The following is a 12,748-nucleotide window of genomic DNA, read 5'->3' as shown; positions in this document are numbered from 1 at the left end:
ATAATCATCAATAAAATGCTATTTTATATTGATAAGATCTACTTTGTAACAGAATCTGGGACCTATACATTACTCTAAAAGCCCTAGCATACAGTTCTAATTATTTAGTAAAAAATAAATAGTAAAACAAAAATATAAAAGATATAGGAATATATAGAGGATCTGAACCCCCTCCCCCTGCAAATAGAATAACACCAACTCGCAGTCGCATATATACATCTCTAAAAAAAAGTTCTGGGGTCCGCCCCTGACGGTTACATTAAAGACTGCAATGTACGCTAGATTTATTATAAACTTCAACATTCTGTAGTCTTGTTGTTTAATTCTTCTATATGTACTAAATAATATAAGAATAATTATATCGAACTTTTAAGTAGTGATGGTTTTGACAGCCAAAACATTGCGCAATTCGCTAAATATTGCCATTTAAAGAGCGATAACTCAAAAATGATCGTCAGGTTTTTCAGAAAATTAATCGTAAGATCATGTATAAATTGTTTTTTACTGCTTTTTAATAATTTATATTTTTTTCCGCTTTCCTCGCTTACAATTTTCAAAACTGCATTAAAATTTATGGAGAACGTACATTACAGTGGATGATTTATTCCAAATACTTTAGCGTTTTTTTCCGTTGCGAAGTAAGGTGAAAATTAGTGACGACTTCGATTGACGTCGGACGTCATAATATCTTCAGTAGCAACGTTGTTGTCGAGCGAAACAGTTTATATTTATTTAATGCACAGAGAACGAGAAGAAAAAATAGAATTTCGGACAATCTAGGAGATGAATCAGGAAATGAAAGAGTTGAGTAAGTATAATTTATTCTTATTTTAGAAATTTTATTATTGCATTGGGATATATCTTGATATTAATCCTTATTTTAGAAATTCCACTATTGCATGTCTACTGCGTCTTTTTGGAATACATGTTTTTCGACATATGCAATCGAAACTTGTAATCATTGCGAATTTCACAATATGCATTCAACATTTTTCGATTGTTCGTAATTCACAATATGTACTTATATATAACGATTGGTTTCAAATGTATGATTTGTTTGTGTGCTCTTCAGCTTTGCACATACGGTAGGAAAGGATCAGGGGTAAAAAAAACTATATAGTTGAACACCCATTCCTCGTTTTCACCTCGGCCGACTACGCGACTTTTAACTTTTAGTAATACGATACTGTATATGACGATCTAATTATGCCTTTACTGTTTAATGGAGATATGAAAAACCTTTACAATTACTAGTATTATAAATAAGTGGAATTAAAAAGAATATGCTCTTTGTTGGTATTTCAGGAAAGTTTTAGCGCCTTACTCTTGATTTAGGGCAATACGAGTTATTAGGCTCAAATTATTTCTATGTTTGACGTTAACAATGAAAAAATATAAATTCAAAAAACGGTGATTTAAAGTTCGGCGGTCACAAAATTCCTACTCGGCACTATAGAGCAAACACGCTTTAGATTGATACTTCTGTACATGTATATGAGGAAAATTTTCGGATATACTATTTAGGAAATGCTGGAAATATGGAATATAAAATTAAACTGAAATTTTGTTTGAATGAGCGGACTTGGATAATCGAACCTTGTCAAATTGATATGGGACAATCAAACCCGTAGTTAAAGTTGGGTTATAATATGATGTTACTTTTTACCGTCATCCTGGCTTTTAATATATCCGTTGTGCTTTTTTCAGGTATGGATGAAGATAACGCGACCTTTGAACGCAACTTGGGCGGATTTATCCTATCTGTATTGCATGCTGCTTGCAGCGAAACGGAATCAGATGCAGTGTCGTTTCAACAAACATTGGACACAGACACAGCGAGTGAAGAGGAAAGAGTAGCTTTCTTTGGAAATGCCAGAACCAAAGAGTTTGAGAGACTTGCTGCAACAATGAAAGAACAAAAAGAAGCAGAGAACACAGAAACAGCGAGTGAAGAGGAAAGAGTAGCTTTCTTTGGAAATGCCAGAACAAAAGAGTTTGAGAGACTTGCTGCAACAATGAAAGAACAAAACGCTGAAGGAAATGACACAAACACAGCGAGTGAAGAGCAAAGAGTAGCTTTCTTTGGAAATGACAGAACTAAAGAGATTGATAGACTTATGTCAACAATGAACACACAAGTCGACGAAGTAGAAAATCAGGACGTCCAATCAAAACCAATAATTATTACACAGGAGATTTTGCCAAATCAGGTCGAAACAGAGGCACTAGATACAGAAGAAACAGAGGCACTAGATACAGAAGAAACAGCTAGTGAGGAGGACCGTGTAGCGTTCTTCCAATCTGTTAGAGATGCAGAGCGACAAAAACTTATTGAAGCATTTGCAAGAGAGAAAAAATGGAAAGAAGAAAGAGTAGAGAGACGAGAAAAAAAAAGACAGGAACAGATCAGGAAAATGTTTGAGGATTTTCATAAACCAGCAGTCAGTCCATTATCGGCCTCATATGAACCAGGTCCATCAAAAGAGCAGTATCATCTGGTATTTAAAAATAAACTATAATTTTGCATCCTTTTTAAATAAATAACGAAAATAATAAATCAGTATGTATTGGTACGAAGTCCTAAATTTGAATCATTATATAACTGTTCCAACGAGTCGTTGTTGGTGTTGGTAATGTTATTTTTTTTTGGATTTTATAATACATGTACAAAATCATATGATATGTAAATTGTTAAAAAGTTAATTCATGACTATGTGTATTCACTTGATTTCTAGAATGTTTGTTTCGATTTTGTAGAAAAAGAAAATGAATAGTGTATTACACAATGTTAATGCTTAATTATTGGTTTGTTTATTTTAAAGTATCCAAACAGCAGCAATACTGAATACAACATAATGCTGAAATCCTCAGTCTCAAAACTCCACGAGAGAGTGAAAGCTTTCACCGAAAAACAAAAAGATCTCCAGCGAAAACTTGAACTATCACATGCTACAAACCCCAGAGCGGATACAGATGAAAATAAAGAAAAAAGTAAGTTTTATAATAAGTTATCTTTGAAATAGTAATATTGCAAGTAAAGACGTGGACTAGGAAACATATTTTTTTTTATTTGGCGAAAAAATAAGTTAAGCTGAAAATTGTTATAATCTGGTCATACGCTAAATATATCAGTAAATTTGAAGCACACTTTTTAGAAGAAATGAAATTCTAATTGATGTTCTCAATAGTACTATTATAATATGAAAACCGCAATTAGCAACTATAAATGTTTAAGTTAGCGAGCAATGGCTAATTTGGAACCTCAGCTGAATATCAACAGACGAAAAAGGTTCATGTGGAAACTAAATATAGATTTTACTTTTATTTTTATTTTTTAACGTTATACGTGTTTTATACACACGACGAACAAAGGTAGTAACTAAATCATGATATTTTCACGCATTTAAGATTAATGTAAACTGTAAGGTAATGTATAGAACTTTACTTTTTATGTAGTTGGTCTTTGTTGTTTTAAGGTGGTATTGTTCCTTGTATTTCCATCCATTGTTAATTATAGATTGATTTTTTTAAAAAAATTTCGCTATTTCATGTCGTTATCTATACGCTTTGCATGTTGCATGTTCCTTTCCTTGTTTTACTCCTATATGAGCATTGTTCTAAATTGTATAGTTGTCTCTATATAATGATATATTAAACCTGCATCTTTCTTATTTCATTAATTCAAACCATTAAATCTTAGTTCTATTGCAACTATTACATCATAATTACGCATGCAACTGATATCGCATATATATGAGTTATTTTGAAAGAAAGAAACATGTTGAAAAATTAAGAGAAATATAGGAAAGCAAACTCTAAAAATCTACCGTCATCTATCAATGTTATTTTATTCCATTGTTTATTTTTTATTCATAACTGGGAAGGAAAAGTACTTTATGCGATAAATTAGCTTATGCCCCCCCCTTTCAAGTTTTAACGTATCCATAGAGAGTTTGTAAAATCAGTATATAGATAATATTGACGAAAAATAGGGTATTCCGGCGACCGAAATCCCCGGCATAGGTTTCACTTACCCTATTTGGATATAAAAAGGGTCAGCAGCAAAGCCTTACACTAAAAATTATGTTTAAACACGTCACTCAAATACAAAGGTTGAAATACTTAAACTACTACATTTAATTTAATAGGTCATATCAGCATAAGAACTAGTAGTGATGCAGCAATACTTAAGGCCGACAGAAACAATGAAGTAAAGAGAACAGGTTCCGTCAGTCGCTTTGTAAGCAGGATATTCAAGGTAAATATATGATATGAGATAACTTGTCTAGTGCAGTATATTCATTTTAATGTTCTCTTTTCTTTCAAGAAGCTTGAAACACAAATTTGACTGCAAAAAATACTTTTCCAAAACGCATCACAAAATGGTAACTTGTTGGGGGAAAATTAAAAGGAGAGAGCTTGAGAATATAGAGACCCTGACATGTTAAATTCTAGCACTCAATTACATGTCTCGGCATACCCAATTCCGATACTGGTTCTACCACATACTAGTTCACAAGATACACATGCAGAAGAACAAACTTTAGTTGAAACTAAAACTCTAAATCTATTGACTTATGGAACTTATATTTCTGGTTAGATAATATTGCTTGATAGCATTTTTATTGTCATATGATATATCCCGTATCTCATTTTCAGAGTGTGGCCAAAAGTATTCATCACTTGAAAATGTACCCTATATATTGTATATAAAACTACATTTTTTGGGGGTAATTTTTGGTGTGATTTTAAGCAACTTGGTACTAAAAGAAACAGAATCGTCACATGTTTATTTGGTTATATACTATTAAACAAAAGAAACGATACACGATTTTTTTTTCAAATCAAAGATGAAGTTTTCCTTTTAAAGGACCAATATTGAAGGTAGTAATATTTAATGACCATGGAAATACAAATCTGTTTTCAAAAAAACCATTATTTTGCTTTCATGACGTTATTTGGCGAAATTTTATTTTCAAAAACAGAAGTTCCAACTAATGATGCAAACCTCTCATTTAGAGGTAAAGACAATGTTTGCCATAAATTCTTTTTTAAAAATCATACAGTTTCTTCGTTTATTTGTAAGGCAAAGTTCTGCCCCACGAGAAATCGTTAAAATGTATACATTATCAATTGATTTACCATAGACAGTATGTGTAAAGTGAAATTCAAAAAACGGTAACAATCTTAAAACTAATCCGAAAGTTCCAAATACAGCGTTGTATTGTTTTCATATCTAAAGCATTGATTTGAGACGAAAAAAAAAAAAAAATTTTGCATTTTTGAGATTTCAAAAAACACTTTTTTTCTTTTACCAAAAATGAAAATAAACATTATGTTGACCCATTTATTACAACATGAACATAACTGGAATAGCATATTGAATATTTTTAAACAAATTTGAAAATCCATTCAGTACTTAGAAAATTGTGTGTTGATTTTTTATCCGACTTTCCGCAAAAATAATTTGCACCCTATGATCGTTTTCACGGAATTTAGTTACTTTCCGACAGGTTTTAATTTTCATATTGTTTGTGCGTACATTGCAAATGGAAGCTTTTTTAAAATGGTGTATCTCATTTTGTTTCATGTTAAATACTTTTTGTTAAATTTTATACCAAAGTCGTGTATCGTAGTCTTTTGTTGACTAGTATATATTTTTTTGTGGATCATTTTTATTTTTTCACAAGATACACACAAATATTATTTTCTGTTCAGAAATTCATTATATATTCAACCAAATCAAATTATAAAAATTTATTGTATGTGTTTATATCAAGAGAAAACAAAAACCCCTGAGGACAAAACTATTACCAAATAAGCAAACATACTTTAGACAAATCTACGTCTTTTAATGCCTTGTTGATCAAAATCCAACCATAAATGCCCTCAAAATATTTTTTGGAAAAAATGCGTTTTTATATGAATAGATAGCAAAAAATGAAGGTGACGAATACTTTTGGCCTGTCCCGTGTCTCAGATCCATTGGCGGATCCAGGAGGGGGGTTCCGGGGGTTGGAACCCCCCTTTTTGGAAGATCAATGCATTCGAATGGGAGCATATAGTTTGACCCCCCCTTTACTCTGGGTTGGGAACCCACCTTTTTAAAATGGCTGGATCCGCCCCTGCAGATCAATACAGGTAACTGTATAAACTTCTATATCATTTCTTTCATATCAATTCTGTTTCGTTACCCTTAGCATTGACAATTAGATTTTTTTCTAAAAATTACACACAATTGATATTTTATTTTGATGAAGAAATAGTATTCAAATTGATTTTTTTTTTATTTTCAGAGAAGCAAATCGACGACAGCTGATATAAGTACTAAGCCTGTAGACTCAGAAGAACTAAAGCTAGATTTGTCCTTATTGGACGATAACAGAGCGAAAGAAGAAGGTAACAACCTAAATAATACCACTAACATTTCACTTATTAACTCTTCAACAATATTTATCTTCTCGTGTGTTGTTGTTGTTGTCGAAACATATTATGATATATAGGTATTTGAACAATTTGAACAAGTCACCATTTGCACAGATACAAATACTGACAAAAAACATTTTCTTTTTAAAGATATTCTAAATAACACACTGCTTTTTGGTGTTTTTTTTTGTAATTTGAAAAGCGTATCTGGTGGACTTTACTCTTCACAAGTTTTGTACGTGCATGCAAAGTTAACGGAATGTCATGGTACTCTCCATCCAAAAGAAACTTTTACGTTTAAAGCATGATTTAAGTTTATAAATTATGCGTTGTAATAAAATCATGGTTGCAAGTCCTTACACTAAAGAAAAACTGATGATGTTTTCCATTTTTGGGGGATTTGATGATCTGAAAATTTAAATTTTGCCTGTCAAACTTATCTTATCTTATCGTATTGATCGATTATTCAGAACCATTTGCCATGTGATCTAGGATCGACCATTAACTTTGTATTGATTCAAATACAACACAACTTAATGTTATAACTAATTCTTATCATTTTTCTTTAGACCAACCAGATACAGCAAGAACATCGAACAGTGAGTGGTACACACTCAGTGATACTGAGGAATTACCCAGACCAAGACTTAAGCCATTTTTTACTCCACCAAAAGAAACACATGAGACATCATTATCAAAGTCCACAAGTCATAAAGTCACTGAATCAATGAACCAGTTTCTGCTCAATGAACCAACCAAATCAGATCCGACTGAAATACCAGTTCACAGTGGTTCCATCGGTAGATTTCAACGTTTTAGGAAACAGTTCAAACGACTTTTCTGCTGCTGCTGTAGCCAGAATGTTGAAGACAGGGATCCAGTTTGTTCTTGATTTTTATAGAGATTATGATTTTTTTTTGTTCACTTATTTATTTGTTCATTTTTTCTTTTGTTCACTTTGTTAATTGTTTATTTTTTCTTTTGTTCACTTAGTTATTGATTATAGCTTTTGTTATTAAAATTTTGTTTTGTTTTAATCCGGTGTTGTTTTATAGTGTTTATGCATATCTATAGAAAAAGTTTCTATATTCAAAAACAAAATGCAACAATGTAAAAAAAAAATACAATTAAGGACATATCTTAAAATTAGAATTAGAAGTGTCATTTTGTGCTACACAAAGGTCCACTCGCAATTCAAAATATCGGATAACAGGAAGCCAGCCGCAAGCAGAAAGCAGGAAATAGATTTTGAAAAATTTCCTGAATTGACTGTGGAGCAGATGAATAGAAAATAATATTTATTTGAACTACATCAATTTGTAAAAAAACCGGATCCAGAATTTTCATAAGAATATATAGCCACAACAATGACCAAGCCCATACCATTTGGTCAGCTTTTAAAGACCCCAGAATCACCAATGTAAAACAATTCAAACGAGAAAACTATAGTTGTTAATTTCTGTTTCATTTGGTCTCTTGTGGAGACTTGTTTCATTGGCAATCATGCCACATCTTCTTTTTTTTTTTTATTAATGGCCTTTTTAATGAACAAACAGTGAACGAAAAAACAAAACAAATATGTAACGCAACAACAAACGACAACCACTGAGATACAGGCTCCTGACTTGGGACAGGTACAAACACACAAAATGACACACTTTGAAGTTTCTGTATCATGCCTATCATTCCTTTATAAAATCTATGACATCAGTAAGCTATTTATCAGTCTCCTTATGTCTTGCGAATGCCGTAAGACAAGCAGGGATACGGGAATCTGACAAAAACAATAAGCGGGATCCGGGATCAGACCCCGTCCCCCCCCCCCCCCCCAACGAGACACCCTTGGGATAGGCACATATATACAGAATGTGGCGGAGTTAAACATTTTATGGGGATCCCAACCCTCTAACCTGGGATAGTGGTGTAACAGTACAAAATAGCAGGACCGTAACTAGCCTTTTTTAATAGTGATGCAAAATGAAATCAAATTTTTTGGCGAGGGGTCTGGGCAAAATCGTGCCGTGTGATTCTAAGCGTTTCCCGGACTATTTCTTACATTGAAACGCACATAATTTTAGCTATTTTTTCGACAATATTCTGGTCTCAAAGCAAAAACGTAGATTCATTGTAATTTAAGACTTTAAGGTTTATTGACAACATTAATAGACCGATATGTAGGATAAACTGCAAAAATCGTATTTCTCATAATCATTAAAACCGGATCTGTTTGTCTGTCTGTTATTGTCTTGTATTATGCTTAGACTTAGGTGATTTTTTATGCCCCACCTACGATAGTAGAGGGGCATTATGTTTTCCGGTCTGTGCCTCCGTTCGTCCGTTTGTTCGTCCCGCTTCAGGTTAAAGTTTTTGGTCGAGGTAGTTTTTGATGAAGTTGAAGTCCAATCAATTTGAAACTTAGTACACATGTTCCCTATGATATGATCTTTCTAATTTTAATGTCAAATTAAAGTATTGATTCCAATTTCATGGTCCACTGAACAAAGAAGAAGATAGTGTGAAGCTCAGGTTAAAGGTTTTGGTCAAGGTAGTTTTTGATGAAGTTGAAGTCCAATCAACTTGAAACTTAGTACACATGTTAACTATGATATGATCTTTCTAATTTTAATGCCAAATTAAAGTATTGACCCCAATTTCACGGTCCAGCGAACATGTAAAATGATAGTGCGAGTTGGGCATCCGTGTACTATGGACACATTCTTGTTATGACTAGATTTAAATATAGTGACAGTGCGGTTATATCAATTTAGTACTAGTACTGCTTAAGTCGACACTTAGGATCACCTTGACCTTGTTTTATGGTATTAATGATTCTTATATTGTTGAAGACCATCCAGCAACTATCAAGAAGAAGAACAGGAATAAAAACTTTGATCAGTGATCCTTTGTATTGTTTCTATGCATTGACTTTGTGTGCGATTAGGTCCCGTGCACGTTTCCTCAATTTATTTTCTGTTGAAGGGTCTGAACACGACTTAATGCAAGTTTAACCCTTCAATGTAAAAGTCGTTTACGTTTACAAATGAAAATCAACACTCAGACTATATATAGTTATAAAGCAGGAAAATAAATGAACAAAGACAAACCCGGGACACAGAAGTACAAACAATTGACCAACAACTTTGAAAACTAAAACATCAGAGTGAAAAGAACTTGATTCTTGCAAGACACTTTCCATGAAAAAAAAAATTGATATGAAAACAACCTTTTGTTTCATTTTTTTTTTTAATTTTCAACATGAGGCATTTGCCTCATTTGCCTCAATCAGAGACATATATACACATGTGTATATATGTCTGCTTGATTACATGTTCTAATATTTATCGACGAGAATCTCATCCCGGGCCGCGATCTTTAACGGGATTTCACGGAGTTGCCAATCTCTGTGTATATATGTCTCTGCCTCAATGCAGTTACGGCCCTGGTAACTGTTTTATCTGAAACTACAAAAATGAAATATCACAGAGGAGACAGATTAATATAAGCACTTGTTGCTTTTTCTGAATCCATTTTGTGAATGTTTTGTTTCTCGTTTTTTATATAGATCAGAACGTTGGTTTTCCCGTTTGAATGGTTTTTCACTAGTAATTTTGGGGCCCTTCATAGCTTGTTGTTCGGTGTGAGCCAATTAAGGCTCCCGGTGTTGAAGGTAGTACATTGACCTATAATGGTTTACTTTTATAAATTGTGATTTGGATGGAGAGTTGTCTAATTGGCACTCACACCACATCTTCCTATATCTATATAAAATGTTCTTGTATTATAATTCATTATAAAAATATCGGGTTTACATCAAACATCAGTGTGTTGATGGTTTTCTGTAACCGAAGAAGAAAGTGTGTTGTTTTGTTCAAATATACGCAAATTTACATTTTTAATTCAATTCAATTCAATTCAATTCAAATCTTTATTGTCATAAAACTACATCACGGGTGTCATTCGGTTTAACGAGAGAGTGATCGTGAAAGAATATCTTATGGTGGTCAAGTGTTGCGAGACGATCGTGAAAGCTCTGTTACCGGATCGTGAAAGACATTTAATCGAGAAGACATATGAAAGGTTACTTAATAATCTTATTTGATTATTTACACAGACAAATTTACAACAAAAGAAAACTGTCTGTCAAAATGCTTCAACATTACGACCAGTATGTGAGAAAATCCAGTTTGAAAAGTCAATAGTTTTTACAAAACAACAAAAGGCCGATTGCTTCTCGACATTTCAATGACATAAAAAATGTAAACAAACATGATTTTTTCACAAATTCGAAAAAAATAAACTACTTTTTCCGAATAAGAGTATTCTATCTGAATGAATTACATTGTTCTCATAATTATTTTGTATAAACATAATCTGAAACTTAGTAAAAAAGGAAATATTTACACAGAATTGATTTTTCGGATCGTGAAAGATCACGTACCACTGTTTTGAAGATCGTGAAAAGGATCGTGAAAGATCTAATGCTACGAAGACGTTCAAACTATTTTTCAAATATATGATAATTAATATTTCAATGGATGTCCCAAGTCAGGAGCCTCTGACCTTTGTTAGTCTTGTATTATTTTAACTTTTAGTTTCTTGTGTACAATTTGGAGTTTAGTATGGCGTTCATTATCACTGAACTAGTATATATTTGTTTAGGGGCCGGCCAGCTGAAGAACGCCTCCGGGTGCGGGAATTTCTCGTTGCATTGAAGACCTGTTGGTGACCTGCTGTTGTCTGCTATATGGTCGGGTTGTTGTCTCTTTGGCACATTCCCCATTTCCATTCTCAATTTTATGAAGGTTTAGTTCTGTGGTCAAGTCCGTATCGCGGATTCTTTAAGCTATATAGGATAACTGTCTGTTGTTATGATTGTAAGGTGTACATTTTTTACTTCTGCAAGGTTTCGAATAACATTGACCTCATTATCATGCATCATTTGGCAATGTTCTTTTTATGTTGTTTGGCCTATCGCTTACATCTGTATTGTACCTGTATGCTATAGCGCCACGGTATTTGATGTACGGCCGTGTACTTGTCTGTCTGCATGTTTCATATATGACATCAATTGAATTTGTCGGTCAGGGTTCATATACTTTCGACGTTATGTTTCGAATTAATTGGCCAACCATGACTTTTACATTTGTCAGTTTCTAAGCCGTACTGTAAGGATAGGAACACCTATATGTGGTGTATCGGATGTTTGTAGAGATCTGTATGGCATGGTTCATCTGATGACCTCTTTTTATGAACCATTAACAATCTTAAGCGTATTTGACACTTCTAGTAAAACTTTTGATATTACAGACGTTCAGCAAATATACTATAAGTTATCTACGTTCATATCCCCGGTATTAGTCCGAATCGGGCGATTTTTAGGGAAATATTGGTACAAAGTGTAACGTGAAAACAACGTTTTTCACATTATTCAAAAAAGTTTTATTGAAATTTGGTAATTTCACATATTTTTTACGGGGTGTAGGGTACTACCTTTGGTAGAACCCTACAGGTAGTGAAATATAAGACGTTTTTAATCCAGAGACAGAGAAACTCAATAAATTCATATTTGGCGGTTCATGTCGAGAGCGTAACGTCATAGACGATGTGACGTCAACGTGGGTCATTTGCATAACTAGGTCAATAGTGTCTTTCATTGACGACGTGGAGGCCAAGTTTGCTAAAATCAATGTAAATGATTGGAATAATAGGATAAAATCGTTTGAGGATTACATATTTAATTACACATATTAATGGATCATCAACAGAGTATAATTTATTCATTGGAACAACACGAAATTTAGGAAAAATAGACTGTTATTGTTCTGAATGAGTGAAAAAATGTGGATCAACTCAATATTCTTTACATACGGACGTGAAAGTTATTTATTTGTTGTTCATATTTATGTTGATGGATCCAATGTAACAACCATGGAAAACTGGCATTTGTGGAACAGTGTCATAGTTGCTGAACAACTCATTAAAGTTTATTCCAGAGAGCTGATTTCTGAACTCTGTCATTTGCGTTACTTGTGAAGTGGACGCCATTGTTGAGGATCTAGCCGAAGTGGGAAGTGCCAACGGTTGAACAGGCGAAGGTAATGTTAGTTGTTGATTTGGGGCAGGTAATGCATTTATTTCAGGATCTCTTCCATTCATTGCAGCATCAATTATTTGTCCCATTTGAAATTTTGCCTTGTCGGAAGTTCTTTGATATATTGCCAAACTCGACACACTTTTATGGCCAGTGACAGACATGATTTGTGCATCAGCAAAGTACCTGCTTTCAGTGAGAATTGTTGCACCGGTCGCTCGAATTGAATGG

General features: G+C 33.3%; 1 protein-coding gene across 1 annotated transcript; it reads left to right on the top strand.

The window, feature by feature from the left end:
* The first annotated feature begins 2,248 nt into the window (after nt 1-2,248).
* LOC143055381 (uncharacterized) lies at nt 2,249-7,463 on the top strand. The gene is made up of 5 exons (XM_076228516.1): nt 2,249-2,498; nt 2,823-2,991; nt 4,149-4,258; nt 6,297-6,399; nt 6,996-7,463. The coding sequence occupies exons 1-5, from the start codon at nt 2,415-2,417 to the stop codon at nt 7,316-7,318; spliced, it is 789 nt and encodes a 262-aa protein (XP_076084631.1). The 5' UTR covers nt 2,249-2,414; the 3' UTR covers nt 7,319-7,463.
* The last annotated feature ends 5,285 nt before the right edge of the window (nt 7,464-12,748 follow it).

The sequence above is a fragment of the Mytilus galloprovincialis genome, chromosome 12 (assembly GCF_965363235.1).
Source record: "Mytilus galloprovincialis chromosome 12, xbMytGall1.hap1.1, whole genome shotgun sequence".
Lineage (NCBI taxonomy): Eukaryota > Metazoa > Mollusca > Bivalvia > Mytilida > Mytilidae > Mytilus > Mytilus galloprovincialis.
This window is presented reverse-complemented; position numbering and strand designations above follow the sequence as displayed.